Raw genomic sequence first — 26,744 nt, 5'->3', positions numbered from 1 at the left:
AAATTGCTGGAAAATGTCCTTGATTAAAAAGTTGCCTGGTGTTCCCTATTTTAAGAGGTAAGAAAATGAACTTTTAAAAGCCATCATTAGTAAATATTGCAGAAACATAAGAAAAAGTGGTATAAAAAATAACAAAGAAAACAATGGGTAAGTGAATGGAAGTGAATAGATTTGAAGTGGAGGGAGAGTTGTGTGGACCAGGTATTGTCCCCTTGACCAAGTCAGCAGATGTACTCTCTAGACAGAAGTTTATTTTAGTTTAATGAAAGAAAAAAAAAAAGTTTTCTTGTGATTTAAATTTTGTTTATTACTATTTTATTTGATTTAAATATGTACTGCAAATGTAACCAATGTGAATGCCAAAGAGCAATGATGTTTTTTTTTTTGTAGCTAAGCAAGATCCAATACGCCCCCCACCCCATCCTTTGCCACCCCTCACACCCCGGTCTTAGCTGGTTCTGCTGGGTTGTTTTTCTCTTTGGATATCGTGTGGAACAGAGCCCCCTTTAGCCTCTGTGCTGGGGGGGGAGGGGGGGAGGGGGGGAGGGGGGATTTGGAGAGCAAGGGGGTTCACTTTGAAATCTGTGTAGGGAACAGCCACAGGAACTTTCAAAACATAACTCTTATTAGTTTTATCAAAACGCTTTTATTACTAATTATTTGACCTTTTATCGTCTTGTCTTTCTATTTTAGAACCTACTTAATGCTCACCTGGAAAAAGACCTAGGGGTGTTGATAATGGAGCGCTTACATTGTAGCCTCATTTTAATCTTGGACTACAGCCGTTGTAAAAAATGTTAAAAACTGTTGAAATGAGTTTGTGTTCTATACAGCTGTGTAATGCTAGAAGTGCTAGAATGTGAAGTCTACAATTGGCTAAAAAAAAAAAAAAAAAAAAAAAACAGGTTAGCTTGATTCAATTTTAAAAAGAATCGGGTTCAACAAAACCCAATTTTGTATTTTTAGAGTCAGATGTTTTTAGACTTAGACAGTAGTAATTTATGCTGTAAAAGTGTAAAGAGAACTGAATCCAACACCCCTAGAAAGCAAACATGTGTAATGCCATTGTGCTTTTATTCCACACTGCAGCCCTCTTTTAAATGCACGTGATCATGAAGTAGCTAAACTAGTTCCTTTTTAACACAGCATTGCATTTCCTTTCTGTTTTATACCATCCCATTACCTGTACGGACTGCTAAAGTGGCACACAACCCATCTGTGCATCCCTTTTGCGTTGCGGAGGTTTTGAAAGGGGCCTGTGGTTGTGGAGCGTCCGTGCTGTAGATTAGTATTCCTGTGTAGGCAGTCAGGCAGAGGTGCTTTCCTGGAAGAAATGTGCTGGCTTCCACCTCTCCACTTCAGGGTTTATTAAACCTGTTCCTCTTGTTGGAAGTCACCACTGGGAACTAATAGCTGACTTGTCAAGGTGTCCCCTTTTTCCAGAGAGGTTATGCATTTCTTTTTTATTTATTTGTTCTTTGTCTCGTTTTAACTGGCTTTAGATAAAACAGTTTTGTGTTTTTTTTTTTTTTTTTTTAATCTTATTGCACTGGCGAATAGATTTGATTTTGGAGTTTACGATTTTGTTTCTTGTGAGTTGTTTGGTATGGGTTGTAAAGCTGCGTTAATTCTAAAATTGTATCAAGTCTTACCTTTGTAACAGTCAAGTAGCTTTTTACTCTATCAACTGGTTTCAGAGACCCTGATTAGGACAAATCTGGGACTTCTGTTACCTTCAGTAAGCTAGACAAAGATTATGGGCTAATCAAGGTCTGTTAAACCTGGCATATTAATTGCAGATGTAAGCAGAGGGACTCTGCTGTTTGTGTTTTATTTAGGAAAGCAGTAAATGGCACAGTAAGTATTTTAATATGTAGAGCAGTTGATTTTTTTTTTTTAAATATACTGAAGGTGTATACTGTATCATTACAATTTTTTGTCAGATCTTGTATAATATGTCTGTTCTGATCTTGTAAGAATTTTACATGCCTCTTGTGTCTCAGATTTAAGTGTAAGATTTCAAAATGAACTCCCCAGCAGTATTAAGATGGGACTGATGTAAGGCTACCTGTGGGTTGGTAGAGTGCTGTAGTTGTTTAGCAGATGTTGACCTCTCTGGAAGTTTTGCTCTTTCTAGTGGCTGGATGCCCCTTGGTAGCAGCTCTGTGCCCAGCAGCAGGCAGGGCAGGGTGGGTTTAGCTGGGTGCTGGTTTTGGGGATCCCCAGCAGTGGATGGCAAAGTCCCGGGTTCCAAACCATCTCCTATTCTGAGGCTAAGAGGCCGTTGTTTCCCTTGAGCTGAAGGTTATATCTTTCTCTCTCTCTCTATCTCTCTCTCACACCCTCTTTCGCTCGCTCGCTCACTCTCTCTCTCTCTCTCTCTCTCTCTCTCTCTCTCTCTCTCTCTCTCTCTGTTGTTTGTGTCTGAGCCCCGTGCCCCTTCCACTCCCTGGGTCCTCATTCTCTTTGTGTTTTGACTCTCTTTCAGAGGACCCTAACTGTCCTAGGCCAGCGAGTGTCCATGTACTACAGCGATCCCAAACCCAAGGCTAATGAGGACTGGCTCTGCTTCAAGGTAACTTCAGCAGCTATTTAACACTCAGTCGTACTAACATTGGAAAATGTGAGGTTTTTTTTTTATTGTTGTCTTCATACTGCCACTCATAAGCTGTGTTTTATTTTTGATAAGTCTGTGTGAAGGTGCATCACACAGTTCATCTGAGGTTAGGAGCTAGTGATCTGGTTTCTCTTAGTCTTTCTGGCAGTACACTAACTTGTCACTAGATGGTACTGATCATAATAACTGATCAAGCCTACAGGGCATGTCTATGGCAGGGAACTAGAACTGAGGAGCAGCTCCTGAAGTCTGGTAAAAGCAGGTAAACACAGATTTATCAAAACTGTATGACACAATATTCTAGTCATTTCAATAAGAACCATTCAGAATGATTACAAACATTATAAAAATGTAAGGACAAAACAAACAAAAAAAAGCCTTGGAAATGTAATTTGAAGCTATTATAATAATAACGAGTGTACACATTTAAGTGTCACACTTAGCCATTGAAATACATACGGTAAAATTATGGTCTAAGTCTTTTTGCTTTGCAGTGGGTTTTATATTCAGGATACAACTTAGGTAACACACGAGTCAGAAGTTCAAACCTTAAAATGTATGAATGCAATATATCTATTTGTTCTTTGCAGTGTGTCGTGCAGAATTTCAAACGGCGGGAGAAATGTTTCAAATGCGGAGTCCCAAAGTCGGGTACGTTGAGGATTTGAAAGGGCTTGGAGAGTGTTTGAATTGGGTTCAGTTGAATTGCCTCTGGTTTGAAATCCTTTTCCATTCCGATTTCTGAGTCACCTCAATCTAACCAGACCCACAGGAAACAAGATGTCATGTGGTGCTGTTACAAAGTTGTTACATGTTGAAACAACCAAATAAAAATACTGTCCTGTACACGGGGCAATGCTGGTGTGACCACACTGTAACACCCAGCAGAACTACAGCAGCCCAGCGTATGCAGTTATAATCTAGTGTTTTACACAGGCATTGCCTGTTGTGTGCTGTACACTGAGCAATTCTTTTTTTCTACACTATAAAACACAGCAACACATTCATTAGTAACAAGAAACTATATTTGTTAACCCTACTGAGATAGCCTTAACCTCTGTCTCTCTCTTTCCAGAAGCAGAGCTGAAGCCCCAGAACCGCAAGGATGTGCCCTTGGGGCATCTGAAGGAGCAGGCACAGGGCCTCTTACCACTGCCCACCATCTACAGCCAGGCTGCCACTCTGCCACTGGGGGTGCCACCCCAGAGTGGAGAGGCTGCCAATGACAGTGAGTGAAGCCTCATTCAGTACACCATGTCAACGGTTTAACCATTGTCAATGACAGGGAGTGAAATCTCATTCAATACACCATGTCAGCAGTTTAACCTTCATCAAAGTGTTGCTTGTCCAGTGTAGTCAGCTGCAGTGTTCATATGTGGAATGTGTACAGTGTATTCAATTAGGTCGTTTCCATATACACAAATGCTGTACGCGTGTCACATCTACACGATACATCAGTATTTCAGTATTGAAAACGCTGTTGAGTTGTGCGTGTCTTTAGAAAATGGTTAATTGTGATGGAAAGAGAGTGTCGGAGGGTATGCTGCTGGACAGTAAGATGATTGTCTTCAGTGAAGTTAAATATCCCAAATGAAGGATGTCAAAATGCATGTTGTTCAGGAGTAAAATGAAAGGGTGTATTACAGAAAGCAGGATTTTTGGCATCACGCTTTATTAAATGAAATAAGTTGTGCCTTATCATTACAGTGCAGTGTAAAATAGGGCCCATGAGATGTGATCATTGTCAGCCGATGATATGGGGTGTGTTTCACAATTTCATATTTACCTTGAGAACTGCTTATCCAATTGGGAGGCAACTTGCCAAGTGCATTCTTTAGCACAAATCATTGAGAGTATCAGAATACAAGGCTACAATGTCCTATTGTAAGTGACTCTGCATATAATGCACAGTTCACAGCCTACCTCTGTAAAGCGCTTTGTGATGGTGGTCCACTATGAAAGGCGCTACATAAAAATAAAGATATTATTGTTATTATATTACATGGAGGCTTCTGTCAGTCTGTATTTGTAAATGTAGGTCACACTGATAGGGCCTTTGTATCCAAATCCTGATGGATCCTGTATATACAGCCTTGGCAGGAGATGTGTATGTGACTACTTCAGTGCTGTTGAGTTTTGTTAGCAGCACAGTGCAGTCTAACCACTCCCTCTCCCCTCAGCTCTGATTCTGCGGAACCTGGGCCCCCACACCTCTCTGGAGGCAATCCTGGCAGCTTTGGCCCCCTTCGCCACCCTCTCTCCCTCCAATGTGCGTCTCATCAAGGACAAGCAGACCCAGCTGAACCGTGGCTTCGCCTTCCTGCAGCTCACCACCATCGTGGTGAGACTCCATGCCTTTACTGTATAGAGAAACTGCAGTTAAAACATGCTTACGTACACGCCTTTACTGCATAGAGAAACTGCAGTTAAAACATGATCATATACACTCCTTTACTGCATAGAGACATTGCATTAAAACATGATCATATACACTCCTTTTCAGAAATATTGAAACATGCTTAGTATTTCTGTCATGCTCAGGGTCGCTCAGTTTCCGTATCTCTGCACTTGGTCCTGATTTTTAGAGCTATTTATTGAGTTGTGTTGCTAAAGAATGAATCACTTACAGGAGTCAGCCAGCAAGGAATGAGTCTTTCAAATGATTGCCGAATGAAAGATGAGACAAACTGTTTGGACCACTTATTTCTTAAATATCTCCTTCTCCTCTTCAGCCCCCTCCAAAAAATAATATTTTCAATAATTCGGTGTGTTAAATGGGGAGGCAGTGCTGGTGTTGCTTGTTGTTAGAGGTACTGAAATGGATTGTAAAGCAGTAACTGTCGGGTGCTTTGTGTTTCAGGAGGCATCTCAGCTCTTGCAGATTCTGCAGGCTCTCCAGCCTCCCCTAAACATTGATGGGAAAATCGTCGCTGTGGAGTTTGCCAAGGGGTCCAAACGGTAACCGCTTACGACCGGAGGAATGTGATATGTAGTACCAGATCTATTCTCAAATCTTCAATTCTGTAATCCTATTAAAGCAGAGCTATCAAACCTTTTCAGTTAAGAGTCATTCTGACAACCAGTGGCCACTTAAGGAGCCGGACCATCAAACATATGAAAAGTGAATATCTCAAACCCAATGCAGGTTTAGTTTACTAAAATGAAAAAGCAGATTAAATAGTAGCAAAAAAATTAGATTAAACTGAGATACTGCTTCATTATTTTATTGTCTAAAGCTGAGGGAACACGAAGCCATTTTGTGGCTTATAACAAGGTTTCCACTGCAGTGGTGTGCCACACCAGGGAAGACTTGGGGTGGGATTCAGCAAAGTTGCCTCAAACTAGGTCTCCTGGAACCAGGTTTTAAGCCATTGTTCCTGAAAAAGTGGCTTTGTGTTCCCTCAGCTTAACAGTTTAGTTTCGTGTATTTTTATACAACCCATCTCATTTGATATTCATTGGGTACACAGCCTACTCGTGTGTGTGTGTGTGTGTGTCTGGTTTTGATCTTGGCTGTGGTCACTAAGCCTGTACTTTGCTCAGTATTTCTCTCTCTCGCTCTCTCTCTCTCGCTCTCTCTCAGGGATGTGTTCCTGACAGATGGTAGTCGGGTCAGTGCTGCCACAGTTGCCAGCACTGCCATCGCCGCGGCTCAGTGGGCCGTTACCCAGGTAACCAAACTGGAGTTAAACCTTAAACACTGATCTCTCTCCCTTTAAAAACCAACAGCTGGCCAGCCCAGGTCGGTAAACTCAGTTACAGGATCCATGAGAAAACATTGAAAGGTTGGGAAAATGACTTAATTATTATCGAAGTTCAGGACATTTCGGACAGTGTCTTTTTCAGTTGGGTTCAGGGCAGTAGGTGCTGATTATGTTGCATGAATCATGGCATCAGGTGAGGTTTATCACAAGAGTTTCTAAGTGCCAGGTGTAAAGATAAACTTGGTGCCGGGAGGCCTTGTCATACAGACATTTTACACAAAACATCTCATTTTGCTGTGTTGCAGTTTTTCTTTTATTTATTCATCAGTTTTCAGCTGGGAATTCCTATCTGCACTGCACACTTCCTACTGTATAATTGCTACAGCTGGCCTATATTTGACATGCATTTCTTTGACAGTGGCTAAACATTTAGGAAAAAGTCAAGTTTTAAACTCTAAACCAGGGGTGATGGAGTCATGGTCCTGGAGGGTCGTTCCACTCCAGGTTTAACCGGTAAACTGGTACAGTGAACTACTTCAGGGTCTGAAAGCGAATATGGTGCATACAGATGGTGTCAAAATACAGGACAGTTGATGCAGGCATGTTGAAGTGATATTTAGTGGGGTTGAAATCAATTGTATGACTTAGATTTCCTTGATATCAAACAGAGTGTGACATTAACCAAGTGATATTATCAGAACTGTGTTTCCATTGACTCCCATTATGTTGTGGTTGGGACATTTCAGCTTGATGATAATAAGCAGATGTGTGATGTTAACAGGAGCAATATTTGACTGTACAGTAGTCTCTGGCTAAGAGAACACCCCTTGGGACGCAAGCGAAGTGTTCTCTTTCTTAGCCAAAGTGTTCCCTTAGACCAGTGGTCTTCAAAGTGGAAGCCAGGCCATCTAATTTAATTTTCTCTATATATGTTTTTTAATTTCACCAGACAAGGGAAACACCGTAGTAGATTTAGTTACAAATCCACTTTCTCTGAATAATTGTACTGGAGATGAGCGATCTTTAAAACAGTAGTGTTCACAAATTTGCCAGATTGAAACAAAGCAAGATGCTATCTATCCTCTCTTATTTTAGTTTATTAATGGTTATCTATGTAAACATGCTATTTAAAAATATTTGCATTTTTATATGTTATTTTAAGAATAAGCGCAGCACGCACAGTTACTGCCTTATCAGAGTGAGCCAAGAATAACTCCCACTGAAACTTTATATATATATATATATATATATATATATATATATATATATATATATATATATATATATATACACACACACACTGTGTCGCGGGAAGGCAGTGGTTAAGATAAGAACCTATGCAATAGTCAGCGTTAAATTAACAGAATACAGTTGGCACTCACATATCCGACCCTATAAAATGTTGACTTCACTGAAGGTTAAACAAGTGTGACTGATTTTTTCATTCCAACCCTTGTCCATTCCATTTAGATGTACTGTAGTTGGTTTTGTTAGTACAATACTATATTTTCAACAGAAGTATTTTAATTCAGAACGGTATGATTCTGAAAATCACTTGCCAAAAGAGAGGACACATGGACTGTAATACAGTACATACTGTACTTTTTAAATCTGCTGTGTTGTAGCAGTATGTAAAATTCCCCATTAACGACCCAACAGCAAAATGAAATCACAATGTTAGCCGTGCACAGAACTGCGTAAAATGTACAAGGCAATGCAATTTGCGTGCAAGGAAAAAATAAAATAAAACGCAGGCTGTGACAGAATCAAATAAATTATAACATTGAAGAGATGGTCTTTGTATCTGAGAGTCGTATATCTGAGTGCTGACTATAAGTAAGAGAAAAGCAATAGGCAAGCATATGTTAATAAACTATAATAATAAACTAACTGACAGACAGAGCACCCCTACATACGCAAAAAATGCAGCAGTGGTGCTAACAGTAATTATGAATAAGAGAATTAATTAACACAATGCTTATTAACACAGCACCGCCCTACACACACATTCAGAAATGCAGCAGCAGCTCTAGATTACTCTCACGATGACAAATCAGTTTTGAAAAGATTGAATAAACCATTTAAGTTTGTTACAAAACTACTATTCTAAATCAGTTAGCAACAAATCGCTATTGGTTCCAAAAAGGTGTTCTTTTAAGTGAAGTTCCTGTTCCTTTAAGCGGAGCATTTACAATGGGAATATTCAGTTTCACAACAAGGATGTTCTCTTAGCCAAAGTGTTCTTTTAGGAGGTGTTCATATTTGTGAAAGGCAAGCGGTATATACCCAGAATTCTCAACAACTTCTGCTAAATAATGTTAATGCCAAGTTTCATGAGTTTAATAATAATAAAAATAATAAATAATAATAATAATAATAAATGTATTGAATTTATAAAGCGCCTTTCAAGAGATCTCAAGGCGCTGTTCAACAGGAACAATACAACAAACCCAGCAAAAGAAAAATAAAATCAACAGCAATTCAATTAAAAAAAAAAAAATTAAAACCTTCAGTGTAAAATTACATCTTCAGGCGAAATTTAAAAACATGAAGAGAAGGGGCCTCCCTTACAATGAGTGGCAGTGAGTTCCACAGCCACGGGACATAGCAAGAAAACACCTGTTCACCCATCGACAGCAGCCTAGCTTTAAGAACCACAAGAAGATTTAGATCAGTTGATCGCAGGGCGCGAGAGGGGGCAGAAACATGTAAGAGGTCTTTAAGATATTTAGGAGCCAAATCATTAAGTGCCATGTAGGTAAGAAGTAAAATCTTAAAATCGACCCTGAACCTCACTGGCAGCGAATGGAGGGAGGCCAGGACTGTGGATATGCTCAGATCCAGCGGTTCTAGTTTAAACCCAAGCTGCTGAATTCTGTACCAGCTGGAGTCTCTGAAGGACCTTGCCAGACACCCCAGCCAACAGAACATTACAATAATCAATACATGTGGGAAATAAGTGTGAACCAGCTTCTCTGCATGGACAGAGACGGTCTATAGCAGTAAAATTTATTTCCACACCATCAATTAATAAACTGACGCTATTGCAAAGCTGTTTTGAGGAGCCAATTAACATCACCTCATTTTTATCACAATTCAGCTGCGAGAAATTTGTTTGCATCCATATTTTAATTCCCCACAACAGTCATGTAGAACAGAAACATCCAGTCCTGCCCCAGGTTTAGCCTGCAGATATAATTGTGTGTCAGCAGCATAACAATGAAAATGTATTCCATGACAAATTATCTGACCAAGGCTAAGGATAAGCGGTTTGTTTCTAAATTGTTTTCCCGTCAGAACCACCTCCACCTCCACCCGCAGCACGAGAGTAATGAAAGTTCTGTTGTGCTTGTGTTTGCAGACTGTACAGAGCTCGGGGGCCGTGTCTCAGCAGGGGGATTACAGCCTGTACCAGCAGCCAGGCGTGCTGTACGCAGAGGCCCAGGAGTACCAGCAGGGCTACGATGGGCAGAGCATGCCTCCCGCAGTCACCACAGCCAGCAACACAGGGGCAGGGCTCATGGGGGCATACCTGCCATCCACCATAGGTCAGTGCCATCGGAACGACTTCACATTAACAAAGAAGGGGCTTCAAAAGGGTTCAATACTGTATGAGCTACCAACCTTTCTCTGTAGCTCCTGATAACAGACTGTTCAAATAGATTCAATTTATTTTGAATAACTCAAGTTTCAAAGGGTTTCGCAGTTTTTAAAGCATGGTGATGTTATTAGAGAGGTGATTTATTACTGAATACAAGGGTGGCCATGATATTGAAGGTGATTCATTGACTTTAACTGAGATTAATAAAGCAAGAGTTTTCTCTCTTTTTAGTAGCTGATCCAGCTGTATCATTGGAGCCTGAAGCACCAGGAGTGGAGACAGTCCAGTTACCCCAGGCAACAACATCCCAGCAGCATGTCACTACAACAACCAGCATCCAGACAGCACAGGTAAGGAATCTGACGGGCTATACCTCTGTGAGAGAGAAGGAGGGAGGGAGACACAGACCGAGGTGGGGGACACCCTGGTTTCGGCCCATTAACAAACAACGAGCAAAAAAATGTTTCCACAATGAACAGGGTTTGCTTGAAATGCATCTGGTAGCAAAAATAACCATGTTTAAAAAATCTTTTTTTTTTTTTATTATAATTTAAAAGAACAATAATGAAATTGTTAGTGTTGTGACACATGGGTTTTCATGTTCGTATTAGGGATGTCACAGTATTAAATTGATGGTATGAGATATATATATAGATAGATATATATATATATATATTTTTTTTTTTAAATTAGGTATTTAAAGAAGTAAAATAACCCTTTAAACAGCTTTATGGAGATGTATGTGATTCTCCCTCTTGTATCCAGTTCTGTACAAAAGGACATATTTCAATAAGCTTCCATGACCGTGCAAAGTTTGAAACATTTTTCTAAAAGGACTAAATAAAGCTTTCAGTGTTTTAAAACTGAAATAAGCTCAGTGTTAAGTGATCTTGGTTACATGCACCCATGTTTATTACCAGCTTCAAACAGTCATAACATATTATGCAGCCTTTGAGTAAAAGCTGAGTATAAGCTGTAGCACTTCTATGTGCAATATTTAATATGGTTGATGGGCTTAAAACTTAAATGCTGTCCTTTCGAGGACTTTTACAGTAACTTGTGAAAATAATTCCCATTTAAATTGTGTGCAGTTCATTTGTAAATTATCTGGGGCTCTCTGGATAGAAATTGGTACAGACAGACAGCTGTTAAATTCCTTTCCACTGAAATCCTCCTTCTCCCCCAGGCTGTACTGTACTCCCAGTCACCGACCGCCCACAAAGCTGAAATTGTGGGCAAGCCACAGCCAGCCACGACGAGCGAGCTTGCCACCCCCGGCACAGCACTGGAGTGCCAGCAGTACCGTGAGTGCACCGGCCCACTCGCTCCACTCACTCCATGTGCCAGCCTGCCAAACCATTCAGCACCTGTGCTGAGCTTCTACAGTCATGTGTTGCCTTATTTATTTATTTATTTGGCAGACTCCTTTATCCAAGCGACTTACATGTGTTACAGGGCAGTACAAGGTCACAATGCAAGATTCATATTTAAATAGTGTAGTTTACAGTAAATGCAAATTATACTACTAAAACACAATATGAAACTCACATGCAATAAGTTCTATTTACAATGATCCACAAGTGCAGTCTGAACAGGGGGGTCTTGAGGAGGCGGCGAAGGCAGCCTCTAATGAGATATCTGGTTACCCTGAAAAGATCATTTTTCTTGATTTAGTATGCAAATAACTTTCAATGTGAAATCCGTCCCACTTGTGGAGAATTGGTCTTAGCCTGGTATCTATATAAAATAAACCAGTTTATTTAACTGAGAGGTTTATACATCACAGTCCAACTATCTTCAACAATCGAGATCTGGACTGTGGACCAAGGAGTAATTTTCTTTATTCAAGGTCTTCCATAGATTCCTTTTTGTTTTTATGTTAATACACACAATTAGGGCTTAGTATTATTATTATTATTATTATTATTATTATTATTATTATTATTATTATTATTATTATTATTATTATTAGTAGTAGTAGTAATATTAGTATTATTCGTATTATTAATAAGCATTTTTCTGACGTCTTATATTTGTATTAATAAAATGGCATCTATAAACAAAGGAATGAGACAAAGTTTTATAACTAAAGTGAACATACTGTGGATGTCGGCTATGACGGCCTGTCTGTTTTCATGTTAACTGCATGTGCATTTCAAACTAGCGTTGTTGAAGGGGTTCTTTCAGTGCTAGCTCCTATTGAGCACTCTGAAATGAGGGTCGTGTTTGTGACTCTCTACAGCTGTACCAGATGTGTCCACGTACCAGTACGACGAGGCGTCTGGATACTACTACGACCCCCAAACCGGGCTTTACTACGACCCCAACTCACAGGTAAGGCTGGCTGGGACACTGCAAATAAACTAAATGGTTTTGCTTAAAGCTTTGACTCCAACTAGTTTGCAGAATCTAGAAGTAGCTGTCAACAGCGTGATTCATAATTATTCATGCAGCTTAGTCTGATCATCCTGAAAACTGCAGGGTACACAATGGAAAAATGCAATGGAAAAATCGTCTGACAGACACTCTGTGACGCACCGTTTGGCCACCAGAGGGCTGTTCAATAATGTCAACATTGAAAACAATGCAAAAGAACAATGGCTGTTTCCATTAAGATATCAAAGCGAATAACGTCTTATGCGCGTTTGAAATTCGGCAAAAGTAATGCGCATAATCAACCTAAAATTGGGTTTCCATTCAAATCAATTTCTAGCGGACAAACTGGCCGACGTGATGACTTTGTGGGCGGAGCTAAAATTATTCGTATCGAAAACTGAAATACGCTAGAAAAATAGTGCGACAGACCGTTTCCACTCTTTAACCTGATTTTACTTTACTAATGTATGCGATTTTACATATACGATGACGTATCACATAAGAACACAAGAACATAAGAAAGTTTACAAACGAGAGGAGGCCATTCAGCCCATCTTGCTCGCTTGGTTGTTAGTAGTTTATTGATCCCAGAATCTCATCAAGCAGCTTCTTGAAGGATCCCAGGGTGTCAGCTTCAACAACATTACTGGGGAGTTGGTTCCAGACCCTCAAAATTATCTGCGTAAAAAAGTGCCTCCTATTTTCTGTCCTGAGTGCCCCTTTATCTAATCTCCATTTGTGACCCCTGGTCCTTGTTTCTTTTTTCAGATCAAAAAAGTCCCCTGGGTCGACATTGTCTATACCTTTTAGGATTTTGAATGTTTGAATCGGATCGCCGCGTAGTCTTCTTTGTTCAAGACTGAATAGATTCAATTCCTTTAGCCTGTCTGCACACGACATGCCTTTTAAACCCGGGATAATTCTGGTTGCTCTTCTTTGCACACTTTCTAGAGCAGCAATATCCTTTTTGTAACGAGGTGACCAGAACTGAACACAATATTCTAGGTGAGGTCTATTTCTGAGTCAACATAAACTCCTAGGTCTGTTTCATAGATTCCTTCTTCAATTTCAGTATCTCCCATATGATATTTATAAAGCACACTTTTTATTGCCTGTATGCAATACTTTACACTTTTCTCTATTAAATGTCATTTGCCATGTGTCTGCCCAGTTCTAGCAAATAACCCCAGTTTACTAAACAGCAGTCTACTGTCCATAACTTCCCACCAGTTTATTATTCACAAAAAATAATTATAATACTGTAAGTATTCTCGGGTGAAAATCTAACCATAATATTTGACCAGTGTACTTGAATACTATACGTTTTGTATTGTAAAATTCAGTACGATAGGCTACCTACAGCTTGATTTGTTTTACCCCATAAGAATCTTAATTAACTGATATTTTGGTTATAGCCTACTATAAGGGTAGCCTACTATTTTCTAATAAATTACAGGAGCATTTTCACCTTTTCTTGTAATTTGAGAAATGTTAAACGTTTAATAAGCACACACTTTTCATATTATGTTTTTTCTTTTATCCCTTTTCAGCAGCAAAATGGTTTTAGCAGAAAAAAACTCAAGGCAAAATAATACTGATGCTGTTACTCCAGCTTGCTTCAGCAGTTATTAGTGTTGTTATGAGACGGAGAAGATCTAGAGGCAGTTGTATCACCTGGAGCGGTTACTTCTCACAACCACAAAACGGAATCCACCTCGAAAGTGGGTGTACAAGCGTTGCAATATATTTTGAGAAAATATCGTGCAAGATCATTTTAATGATCAACGCTGGCGTACCCATTTCAGGATGACCAGGGAAGCTTTTAACGAACTGTGCTCTAAACTTGACCCGTATTTTGCTCCAGAACAGTTCAGCCCAAGATCACCGATACCAACAGAAAAGAGAATCGCTATCGCTCTGTATAAGCTGGCTAGCTGTGTAGAATATGCAGTCTCCCCAGTTGCACCTGTTACTGTTAGTCGACATTGTTTCCTCCCAGTAAGGAACTTCCTTAGGAGCTGCAGTGCACTTTGGGTTATTCACTTATTTTATGTGAAAAAATTGTTTCCATTTAAAGTTATGCGCATTAAGGCATCTTAATTTGCATTTTCTGAAAATATCGACTTTCCTAAAACCCTAAGGTCTAGGGTTTTTAAAAGTTTGAATAAATGTACACGTTTTTGCGAATTATACCCATTTCCATTGAGCTTGTCGCATATTTTTTAAATCCGTAAGCTTTTAGAGAATAAATCCACTGCAATGGAAACATAGCCTATGTTGCATGAGTTATGATTCACCCTGTACGTATACCTAGCTAGACAACCTGGCTTTAACCTTGTCTCTATGGGGAAAACCAGCATAACTTTTTGAGCTGGGATTTACTTTTTTTTTTTTTTTTTTTTTTTTTTTAATTACTATGGGCAGACACTATCAATTCTATAGAACTACAGCAAAAAAATGCTATATTTATTTCAATTGAAATGCTGTGCTGTTTTGTGTGTGTTGCAGTATTACTACAACACCCAGACCCAGCAGTACATGTACTGGGATGGAGAGAGACGCACCTACATCCCTGCAGCACAGAAGAGCAGCGACCAGCAGGGCAGCTCTGCACAGACCAACAGCAGCAAAGAGAAGAGGGAGAAACCCAAGAACAAGACTGCCCAGCAGGTGAGAGGAGAGGAGCTGCCCGGCACAGCACCCTCACACAGTGAGGGGGCAGTGCGGAGCTGAGAGACCAGGAGGGAGGGGACAGAGCTGAGAGACCAGGAGGGAGGGGACAGAGCTGAGAGACCAGGAGGGAGGGGACAGAGCTGAGAGACCAGGAGGGAGGGGACAGAGCTGAGAGACCAGGAGGGAGGGGACAGAGCTGAGAGACCAGGAGGGAGGGGACAGAGCTGAGAGACCAGGAGGGAGGGGACAGAGCTGAGAGACTAGGATGGAGGGGGACAGAGCCGAGAGACCAGGAGGGAGGGGACAGAGCTGAGCGACCAGGAGGGAGGGGACAGTGCTGAGCGACCAGGAGGGAGGGGACAGTGCTGAGAGACTAGGAGGGAGGGGGACAGTGCTGACTAGGAGCGATGGGGACAGTGCTGAGAGACTAGGAGGGAGGGGACTGGGAGGGAGGGATGCAGTGTGGGTTAGTAGTTATAGCTCAGGGAGTGGGAGCGATGGATGTGGTGTGGTCTAGCGGTTAGCACAGAGAATCTGTTTTTCCTAGTGGTTAGGGCCGGGGGACTGGTATGAAGGGATGCAGTGTGGCTCTAGTGGTTAGAGCTGAGGGAGGGATGCAGTAGGGTAAAGTGGTTCAGTGCTGTGGGATGATGTGTTGCTCTAGTGGTTAGAGCAGAGGGACTGGGAGGGATGGATGCAGTGTGATCGCGTGCTGAGGGACTGGGAGGGAGGGATGCAGTGTGATCTCGTGCTGAGGGACTGGGAGGGAGGGATACAGTGTGAGCTTGTGCTGAGGGACTGGGAGGGAAGCAGCGGGGCTCGTCTCTCACCTCTTCACTCTCTTCAGATTGCAAAGGACATGGAGCGTTGGGCAAAGAGCCTGAACAAGCAGAAGGAGAATTTCAGAACAAGCTTCACTCCCCTGAACTCACGAGAGGATGAGAGGAGAGAGTCAGCGAGTGCCGACGCCGGCTACGCCATCCTGGAGAAGAAGGTGCAGAGGAGCTGTGATGATATTATTATTATTATTATTATTATTAGTATTATTATTATTATTAATTAGTCATTTAGCAGATGGTTTTATCAAAAGTGACTTGAAGAGTAGGGGGTGAACTATGCATCACAACTGCTGCTGCAGAGTCACTTACAGTAGAATAGGGCCTCGGTTTTACCTCATCCGAAGGAAGGTGCACAAGGAAGTCAAGTGACTTGCTCAGGGTCACACACAGTAAGTCAGTTGCTGAGCCAGGATTTAAAACGGGAACCTCCTGGTATCAAGCCCTTTTCTTTAACCACTGGACCACCAAACCTGACATGCAGTCTGTGCGTGTTGAAACCGAACAATACACATCTTCTAAGTTTGAGAAGTAAAACTCATAGAAAAAGTCGAGTTGCCATTTTTTAGTGTGTGGCACAGATGCCTATACCTGAATAGACACAACTGCTGATCCATTCGTTAGCAGCTTGGCCAGGATGTTCTTTAGTGCACGTCAGAGTTAATGGAGACACGTGTCTATATTAGAAATGTACTGGTTTTATCCTGCTAGTCATCCTGTGTTTCATAAAATGTCAACTTGCACCATTAAATAATTTAAAGCACAAGCAATCCAAACCACTTTATCTCGTAATTTTCCAAATGTTCCCATTTCTTTAGACAGCACTGATATATATATATTTTTTTTTACACATGCACTCCATGAATCTCTCAATCTTCCATCCAGGGGACTCTAGCAGAGAGACCGCAGACCTTGATGGACCAGCTGAGAAGAAGTGAGGAGAGGGGGGTGAGTGTGTCTGCTTTGCTCCACTCCATATCTCCTCAATAGAACTGTAGCACACAAGTGTCCTGGTTCAAACCGGATACTACATGTATTTATTAATTCATTAATGTATTTATTTATTAACAATTCTATTTGCTGGAAAAGCTATTTGAGCTGCAATCAGCTTGTTTACAAAGGCAGGAGCGAGTTCCAGTTACACACAAGCACACAGCAAGCACAGTTTCACAATCCATGTATTATTGTATTCACTTCATATTGCATACAATCACAAGGCTGGTTCAAATGATCAAACAACAATCTCTTAAAATGAGAAATATGGATATTTGTTCCAATCCTGTGTCCAGGGTGGTGGGGTGTTGGTTGGTACAGTGGAGAAGCAGCAGTGTGTTTGCTCCAGTCCAGCAGGTTGTGGAGTGATGTTGTTTCAAGCCTGTGTTCAGGGCGCTGTTGGTGTTGGTACAGTGGTGAAGCAGCAGTGAGTTTGACCCGAGCCTGTCTCATTGTCTGTCTCCAGAAGGCCAGCCCACCCCAAGGCCTGGTGGCTGCGTACAGTGGGGAGAGTGACAGCGAGGATGAGACGGAGAGGAACGAGGACCGGGAGGAGAGGCTAACCGACTGGAACAAGATGGCCTGTCTGCTGTGCAGGAGGCAGTTCCCCAGCAAGGAGGCCCTGCTGAGACACCAGCAGCTCTCAGAGCTGCACAAGGTAATCAGCACTGGGGGCTGCCTAGTAATGTCTTTACATTATAGAAAAAAGACATTGTTACTCTCCCCATCAGATGTATTATTTATTATTATTATATATATATATATATATATATATATATATATATATATATATATATATATATATATATATATATATATATATAGTAAGACTTGCATTTTTTTGTTACTCTGTTACTAGCGAGTCTGAATACTAAGTTCCATTCATTGTGTTGAGTTTGAAAAGTAGTCGGACTGACGGACACAAATAAAAGCTGTAAACCGGATTCATTCTCCTGTGTCTTTGAGAGCTTGTATAATAATTTGTAGCACAAAACAGACCTCGAAGCCACTCAGGGATGCTACATATATATTTGACTTATTTCCCCCCCCCCCCCCCCCCCAACATAAGGCGGCCAAATAAATGAAGTTTAATATCGCACTAGCTTGTACTTTAAAACATGTTATTCCTATTTAAGCAAATTAGAAAAACAGTAAGTAAACTTTTTTTTTTTAAACTTTTAAATTCGTTAACCTTTTAAGCAGTCCTATAGTACCTACCCCAATTTCGAACACCATTTCCATCACTTCATACCAATTTAAATCAATTATTAATACTTACTATTAAGCCTCTAAACCCGCACTTACTATCATACTTATAATCAAGGGGCATTCAACGTATTTCATAAGGTATATTTGCAAAAAAAAAAAAAAAAAAAAACTGCACTCTTACCATAAACTTTCAAATATATATATGGGGCTCAGATCGGCTGGACGTTAAACCAGCCAAGCATTGTCTCCTCGAATGACATTGAAATGCAACTATATCTGGTATTTTGGTCCTTGGTGATACTGTAACAGTACCGTCACAGCCTTGTTTACCTGTGTATCCGAAAACTGTCTTTGGTAAGCAAAACCATTCATTTTCATCAGAATATTGAAATACGTTTTCATATTTAGAGTACAAACAGTCGAAGGAAGTGTGTTCTGACTGTAGTGTCACAAATTCTCACAAAACTATGGTGCGTGAAAACAGCCAAGCATTGTCTCCTCCAATGACATTGAAATGCAAGTAAATCCTGTGTCTTTTGATATCCCAGCTGCCCTAGCGGTCTGGCTGTTGCGCAGTAAGAAAACGAGAAATATGTTTGTTAGACCTGCTTTGCGCACTTGCGGGGAAAAAAAATTGAACTTCTCTCACAAATATTTTTTTTTGTTGGTCAGAGTAATTTCTTGTGAGGGTTTGGGCAATTTATTTTGGGGAGGCTTTATAAGCGCCACCTATGTCTGCCCTGGTTTTGCAGCTGTCCAATCATTTGTGGGACATTAATATGCTAGGGTAAACCAGTAAGAATAGCTGAATTTCACACAATACTGCTAATATTATAAGACTGTTATTGAGAATTTTATATTTAGAATTGCTTTTTACAAATTAAAAAAAAAAAAAAAAGTCATCAGACAAAGGAGACATCGTAGTCGATTTGGTTACAAATCAATTTTCAAGAAGAACTTTCTCTGAGAATTGAAGTTGAAAAAGGGAGGGATACTCCACAAATACCCGAACTGACACAGGAAGGGAAGGGATATAGTTGCCACTTCCAAAATACAAGTTATTAAAGGTATCCGTGCCTTACCGGTAGCAGTCAATTAAAAAAAAAAAAAATACTGCTGGAAAAATGAGTTATTAATAATAAAAAGATAACTGCCTAGCAACCGAGACTTTGTTAAATCCTCTTAGCAAGGAATCCCGCCGCTGCACATCAGACCACTCTGGGATATGTAGTTCTGGGGTGCTTGTAAACAATGCAATCATGTAGACACGCTCTCCAGTTTGAACTACAACTCCCAGAATGCATACTAAACAGCTTGATAAGTGGTGTTAATACTTGCGAAAGCGCAGCGCACTAGTCAGTAAAAAATAATAATAAATGTGTCAGTCAGTAATGTGAATGAATATTTAAATATATACTGTACACACAGGCTGCAGAGCCCCACTTAATGTGAGGGCAGCAATAAATAACTTAGTGAAACGTTTAATATAATGACAAGTAAGTTAAATAGGAACTTAAAAATATGTCTTAGAGGTTTACACATAAACGGTTATTTTGAAATGGAATGAAAGTGAAAACACTCACAGGTTAAATGCCAAACTTTCCAATGAAATTCTGTCTTTTTGTATTTCTCTGGGCGAACAAGATCAAAGATTTTCTTTTTTTAATTGAGAGTCTTGTGTTTGAACTTAATTTTGTATTTCTTGCTCTTATTGTATTACTTGTATTGTAACACTTAATGTATTTGCTTACGATTGTAAGTCGCCCTGGATAAGGGCATCTGCTAAGAAATAAATAATAATAATAATAATAATAATAATAATAATAATAATAATAATAATAATAATAATAATAATAATAACTTAAGGCGAGTCGAGCGAGGAAGACTACAGGGTCAGTTTTACTTTTCTTAGGTTCTGTTAAAATGTAAACCTTTCTTTTGCCTGACTTACTAATTGTCATAAATATATTTTAAAAAATGTAACTTATCGCCATTATATTTGTGCTGGGGCAAATATCCAAACGAATATTTGACATGTTTTACTATTTGAAGTCAAAAATCGTATTCGCCAGAAATTACAAATCGGACGTCCTCAAACATGGTAAAATAAGCAAAAGGCACACATGCGTTTTATGAACAATACAAATACTACTTTTTGAAAAAATTAACACAATTTTATTTATTTTTTTGTAAATGGCAACACATGCAATGGGCTTTAAAATAAACATTTGTAAACCATATGTAAACCAATTCAATAATTGATTATTTCGAGTTTATCTGGGTTGATTAGTTCTCTTATTAAAAATATTTAATTGACGTGTTACAAGATCGAGGATTTACTATGAACACACATACACACACTAGACACAAGGAATGTTTAATCAGTAGCAGTATTTTTATTTAGTACACAAATATTAAACAGAAATCAGGAAAGTCAGAAAATAAATCTTAGTTTCTAAGCACAAAAATATGACCCAGCCTATCTCCTCCTCACACACAAAGCAGCAGCATAAGCAGGCTGTGACGTAGCTAGTAGCTTGCTGACACATACACACCCCCGTACACACACACAGCCTAAACTGAAATGGTGCAGACAATCTTAGAATATGTCACATTAAGCTTATTAATGGTATATAGATTAAAGATATAGCAAGTTTACTTTTAAAATACTTTTAAAATACATATTGTTGTATCTTCATACATCAATATGAGGCAGATTACTTATAGTTATTTAATCAAGTTTCACTAAGTTATTTCACACGCAAAGTGTGCAAACTATATAATTAACAGTTCAATTACATGTGAATATGTTACAATTAATTAATTTAGTTCCGTGAAAGGAGAAATAATTATACGCAACGATTCCTTGTAGCTTCGACTTTTGCATCAGCTGGTTTGGAAACTCAATTTGTTGAAGTGTCCAGTACAAAAGGCTCTCCTCTCAGCAATGAAGTCTTCAATCCCCATATCAGATCAAACTCTGCAACAAAGTTCTCAATCCTCGATGGAATCAACAAATAGCTGCAAAAAAATCCTCGGTAAGATCAACACAACAACACCTGTCCGCTCTGTCCTCTTCGCTGAATCTTTAGCTACCGAAGTAGCAGGGCACAGTTTCTTTTGGATACTGTGGTTTTAGGTGTACAGCAGACCCAGACGGTTTTTTTCTGATAAGTCACTAAGTTTTACGGCAGTCCTCCGTGGTCGTTGACTCGCTTGCAGCTTGCTTTCTCTTCTTGGGCCAGTTTTTAGGCAGAGTCCCGTCCTGGATCCATTTTTAGGCAGAATCCCAGAGTTGCAGCGTCACTTAGCAGAGTGACAGCACCTTGTTTAGCATTTGATGTGGAGCTCAAAATGTTTAGCTTTGCTTGGATAGTTAGTCTTGTCACTCTGCTAATAGCCGCTTTCAGAAGGTCATTGGTGTATCTTGCCTCTTAAAACTGATAGTCCTTTTAATGTCCTCCGCTGAGACATCGATGCTTTATGTCTTTGTCAGTAGGTCACACAGTTCAGTATGTCTGCAATAAAGGGGCCCTTTTCTTCAAGTCACAGCAGTTTCATTAATGAGTCCAGATACACTTCTAATACACGTTCCAGTAATGTCATATTCAGCGAATATCCCAAAACACAAGAATAAACATTATTAACTGGCAAACTTACAAATGCAAGATATAAAAAACTTGGTTTTGTAACTTTATGCATATTTATTATGTTTACTTTCATACAACATACAACCCATGAGCTAACACATCACGCCATTTCAGTTCTTTTTTTTATTTTGTCTACTTCATGTGAAGTAACTCACTCGCTTGCTTGTTTGTTGGTGCGAGCGATCAGGAATGGGAACATTTCAGTTAAAAAAAAAAACAAAAAAAAAAAAAACTTGAAAACTTGCAGCAATGAGCAGCAGGGTGTGTTGCTCTAGTGCTTATACTGTGGTTCAAAATTAAAGGATGGTTTTGGTCTTTAACATCATTTTCATAAAATGAAAAGTTACTTTCAAATTGTTGTTTTTAAAATCCCCCGATCACGCATCAAACTGTTCTTTACTTCCGGTGTCTGAATCAGTCTTATATGCTGACATTTAATTTGCAATAATAACAAGCAAAACACAAGGTAAACAAATAATACTGCAAAAAAAAATTACTCAAATGACTTGATAGCAAGTAAGACTCATTTTCTGCAAGGAATAAAGGCATCTAAACAGTATAATACTAGCAACTTGGTTTTATGAATTATTGTGGTTCCATATCGGTCCCTTGTCTTGATTCTAAAAAGGGTGAGTTTCAACACCAAACCAGCAGATGGCAGTAGTTGTCTGGAGCGTGACTTGAAGATTCGGTCGAGCCTATTGGAATCCTACTATACACCATTAACCCTTTGCGGTCCATTGTCGGACTGGGTCCGACATTGCAATTATTCCTCACAGGTCCTTTGTCGGACTGGGTCCGACATCATTATAGCAACGCAATAAACAGGTGTTTAGTCGTTTTTTCTCCGGAAAAAGCCGAGAAAACCATTCAATTGCCGAGTGGTAGCGACAGGAGCCGAGACAAGTCGGGGGGGGAAAAAAAAAAAAAAAGGCGTATTTCATGAATAGTCGTACATGGTATCAGGTATCAGATAATGGTCGTCCATAGTAAACAAGCTGGCTAAGTGCGTCAGCGCACTGAGACTATCGTGGACATTTGCAGAGCTTTTTTCAGATGTTATAGTAATAAAATAATGACTTGGATCGCATTATTGAGGAGTTTGGTGATAAAACGAGTGATCTGGAGATGATCGATCGGTATGTACGATTATTATTATTATTATTATTATTATTATTATTATTATTATTATTATTTATTTCTTACACAGCTGAACGCTATAGCAAACAAAAGGCTGGGGCGGGGCTGGAGATGCCTAGTGAGTGCTTTGTTGATATGCAGGGCCATTTAAACCCGTTTGACTGTGAAAAAAAAAACTTTTAAACAGCGCGTATAAAATTAACTGCGCGTGTGAAAATTAATTAGACCTGGCGTGCCTGACGCGCGATTAATAAATGGACCGCATAAATGGAACATCATCCTTATCCAGTTCTGATAAGACATTGAGGACATTCTCTGCAGAACTGCTTATCCAATTGTGATAAAACTTGGTGATGACATTCTCTGGCACCATTTAGGTCCCTACCCACAAGATCCTTCATGTGTTTTTTCTTTTTTTCATGGTACCAATGGCTCTGTAGTTTTGTATTAACAGACAGTTTCATGTTGCTTTTTTGTTTCTGTTTTAGCAAAACCTGGAGCAGCGTCGCTCTGGCCTGCCTGACCTGGAGGGAGTAGAGAGGGGAGACATGGAGGTCAGCTGCTGGGACGGGTGGAAATCATTCACAGTTTAAACATTAAACCCTGTCCAAACAGTACACATGTAGAATTGTCTTAACATTGTCCAAAAGATGCAAGTGAAATACAGATGCTGGTTGTAGTGTTTATACAGTAGTAGTTATAGAGGTTAAGGTTATTTATTTAATATTCAAGAGTTATTCATGGTCTATTCCATATACACTTGTTTAACACATGTATTATAATTAGGGGTGTGTAGAAAGTAGTTGCTCATACTCTCTATCGGCAGGTATTCAAGAAATGCATTTATTTACATGTTGATTTCACAACACGAAAGGTTGTCCTTCCCCCACAAATACAATTGAGTACCAATCAACGGCAATTAACTGCATTGAGTGTTTGAAAAGAAGATTGAAAGAATATTTCTCTTGTCTGGGGTGCTGACATTTTTACTGGTGTACTGAGGCTGTCAGTCTCGGTAAGCTGCTACATTTGTGCCTAGCTTGATATCTCTCCATCACAACACTGAGTTTGTGCTTCATTCTGCCGTCCTCTACTTCAGATAATGTATTGTTGAGGAGCAGGAATTTTAATGCACACATTGCCTGGCAAGCTGCTACTCCATCTCTTGCACCTTCTACCAGCTTGAAGCGTGCAGAGTTTATAACCCTATATATATATCTCCCATTCCCAGCTGCGATACAGAGACAGAGCGGCAGAGAGGAGGGAGAAGAGCGGAATGCCGGAGGCACCAGAAACCAAGAAGAGGAAATACTCAGCCCTGTAGGTGCTGAACACCAATCACTGACACTGCATTAGAAATACACAGCCCTGCAGTGCTGAACACCAATCACTGACACTGCATTAGAAATACACAGCCCTGTACTGCTGAACACAAATCACTGACACTGCATTAGAAATACACAGCTCTGTAGTGTTGAACACCTCAGTCACTGACACTGCATTAGAAATACACAGCTCTGTAGTGCTGAACACCTCAGTCACTGACACTGCATTAGAAATACACAGCCCTGTAGTGCTGAACACCAATCACTGACACTGCATTAGAAATACACAGCTCTGTACGTGCTGAACACCAATCACTGACACTGCATTAGAAATACACAGCCCTGTACTGCTGAACACCTCAGTCACTGACACTGCATTAGAAATACACAGCCCTGTACGTGCTGAACACCAATCACTGACACTGCATTAGAAATACACAGCCCTGTACTGCTGAACACCTCAATCACTGACACTGCATTAGAAATACACAGCCCTGTAGTGCTGAACACCAATCACTGACACTGCATTAGAAATACACAGCCCTGTACGTGCTGAACACCAATCACTGACACTGCATTAGAAATACACAGCCCTGTACTGCTGAACACCTCAATCACTGACACTGCATTAGAAATACACAGCCCTGTACTGCTGAACACCTCAATCACTGACACTGCATTAGAAATACACAGCCCTGTACTGCTGAACACCTCAATCACTGACACTGCATTAGAAATACACAGCCCTGTACTGCTGAACACCTCAATCACTGACACTGCATTAGAAATACACAGCCCTGTAGTGCTGAACACCAATCACTGACACTGCATTAGAAATACACAGCCCTGTACTGCTGAACACCTCAATCACTGACACTGCATTAGAAATACACAGCCCTGTACTGCTGAACACCTCAATCACTGACACTGCATTAGAAATACACAGCCCTGTAGTGCTGAACACCTCAATCACTGACACTGCATTAGAAATACACAGCCCTGTACTGCTGAACACCTCAATCACTGACACTGCATTAGAAATACACAGCCCTGTAGTGCTGAACACCTCAATCACTGACACTGCATTAGAAATACACAGCCCTGTAGTGCTGAACACCAATCACTGACACTGCATTAGAAATACACAGCCCTGTACTGCTGAACACCAATCACTGACACTGCATTAGAAATACACAGCCCTGTACTGCTGAACACCTCAATCACTGACACTGCATTAGAAATACACAGCCCTGTAGTGCTGAACACCAATCACTGACACTGCATTAGAAATACACAGCCCTGTACGTGCTGAACACCAATCACTGACACTGCATTAGAAATACACAGCCCTGTACTGCTGAACACCTCAATCACTGACACTGCATTAGAAATACACAGCCCTGTACTGCTGAACACCTCAATCAGTGACACTGCATTAGAAATACACAGCCCTGTACTGCTGAACACCTCAATCACTGACACTGCATTAGAAATACACAGCCCTGTAGTGCTGAACACCAATCACTGACACTGCATTAGAAATACACAGCCCTGTACTGCTGAACACCTCAATCACTGACACTGCATTAGAAATACACAGCCCTGTAGTGCTGAACACCAATCACTGACACTGCATTAGAAATACACAGCCCTGTACGTGCTGAACACCAATCACTGACACTGCATTAGAAATACACAGCCCTGTACTGCTGAACACCAATCACTGACACTGCATTAGAAATACACAGCCCTGTACTGCTGAACACCTCAATCACTGACACTGCATTAGAAATACACAGCCCTGTAGTGCTGAACACCAATCACTGACACTGCATTAGAAATACACAGCCCTGTACTGCTGAACACCAATCACTGACACTGCATTAGAAATACACAGCCCTGTACGTGCTGAACACCAATCACTGACACTGCATTAGAAATACACAGCCCTGTACTGCTGAACACCAATCACTGACACTGCATTAGAAATACACAGCCCTGTACTGCTGAACACCTCAATCACTGACACTGCATTAGAAATACACAGCCCTGTAGTGCTGAACACCAATCACTGACACTGCATTAGAAATACACAGCCCTGTACGTGCTGAACACCAATCACTGACACTGCATTAGAAATACACAGCCCTGTACTGCTGAACACCTCAATCACTGACACTGCATTAGAAATACACAGCCCTGTACTGCTGAACACCTCAATCACTGACACTGCATTAGAAATACACAGCCCTGTACTGCTGAACACCTCAATCACTGACACTGCATTAGAAATACACAGCCCTGTAGTGCTGAACACCTCAATCACTGACACTGCATTAGAAATACACAGCCCTGTACTGCTGAACACCTCAATCACTGACACTGCATTAGAAATACACAGCCCTGTACTGCTGAACACCTCAATCACTGACACTGCATTAGAAATACACAGCCCTGTACTGCTGAACACCTCAATCACTGACACTGCATTAGAAATACACAGCCCTGTACTGCTGAACACCTCAATCACTGACACTGCATTAGAAATACACAGCCCTGTACTGCTGAACACCTCAATCACTGACACTGCATTAGAAATACACAGCCCTGTAGTGCTGAA

At 40.4% G+C, this 26,744-nt stretch overlaps 1 protein-coding gene across 7 annotated transcripts in view; it reads left to right on the top strand.

Annotated features, from left to right (window-relative positions):
• rbm10 (RNA binding motif protein 10) overlaps window positions 1-26,744 on the top strand; it is a 66,623-nt gene that overhangs the window by 36,076 nt on the left and 3,803 nt on the right. For 6 of the 7 annotated variants that reach the window (XM_034006964.3, XM_034006962.3, XM_034006966.3 and 3 more), the window contains 16 exons: window positions 2,489-2,575; window positions 3,208-3,268; window positions 3,693-3,845; window positions 4,798-4,958; window positions 5,478-5,575; window positions 6,201-6,288; window positions 9,683-9,869; window positions 10,154-10,272; window positions 11,109-11,226; window positions 12,165-12,256; window positions 14,807-14,968; window positions 15,819-15,965; window positions 16,693-16,755; window positions 17,267-17,458; window positions 23,288-23,353; window positions 24,031-24,119. In XM_034006964.3, the coding sequence (XP_033862855.3) occupies window positions 2,489-2,575; window positions 3,208-3,268; window positions 3,693-3,845; window positions 4,798-4,958; window positions 5,478-5,575; window positions 6,201-6,288; window positions 9,683-9,869; window positions 10,154-10,272; window positions 11,109-11,226; window positions 12,165-12,256; window positions 14,807-14,968; window positions 15,819-15,965; window positions 16,693-16,755; window positions 17,267-17,458; window positions 23,288-23,353; window positions 24,031-24,119 (1,883 nt within the window). The remainder of the gene's footprint in view (window positions 1-2,488; window positions 2,576-3,207; window positions 3,269-3,692; window positions 3,846-4,797; window positions 4,959-5,477; window positions 5,576-6,200; window positions 6,289-9,682; window positions 9,870-10,153; window positions 10,273-11,108; window positions 11,227-12,164; window positions 12,257-14,806; window positions 14,969-15,818; window positions 15,966-16,692; window positions 16,756-17,266; window positions 17,459-23,287; window positions 23,354-24,030; window positions 24,120-26,744) is intronic. The other variant, XM_034006963.3, reaches the window with a different exon arrangement.

This window comes from Acipenser ruthenus, chromosome 56 (assembly GCF_902713425.1).
Source record: "Acipenser ruthenus chromosome 56, fAciRut3.2 maternal haplotype, whole genome shotgun sequence".
Taxonomy (NCBI): domain Eukaryota; kingdom Metazoa; phylum Chordata; class Actinopteri; order Acipenseriformes; family Acipenseridae; genus Acipenser; species Acipenser ruthenus.
The sequence above is the reverse complement of the archived record's forward strand: the minus strand, read 5'-3'. Positions and strand labels throughout refer to the sequence as shown.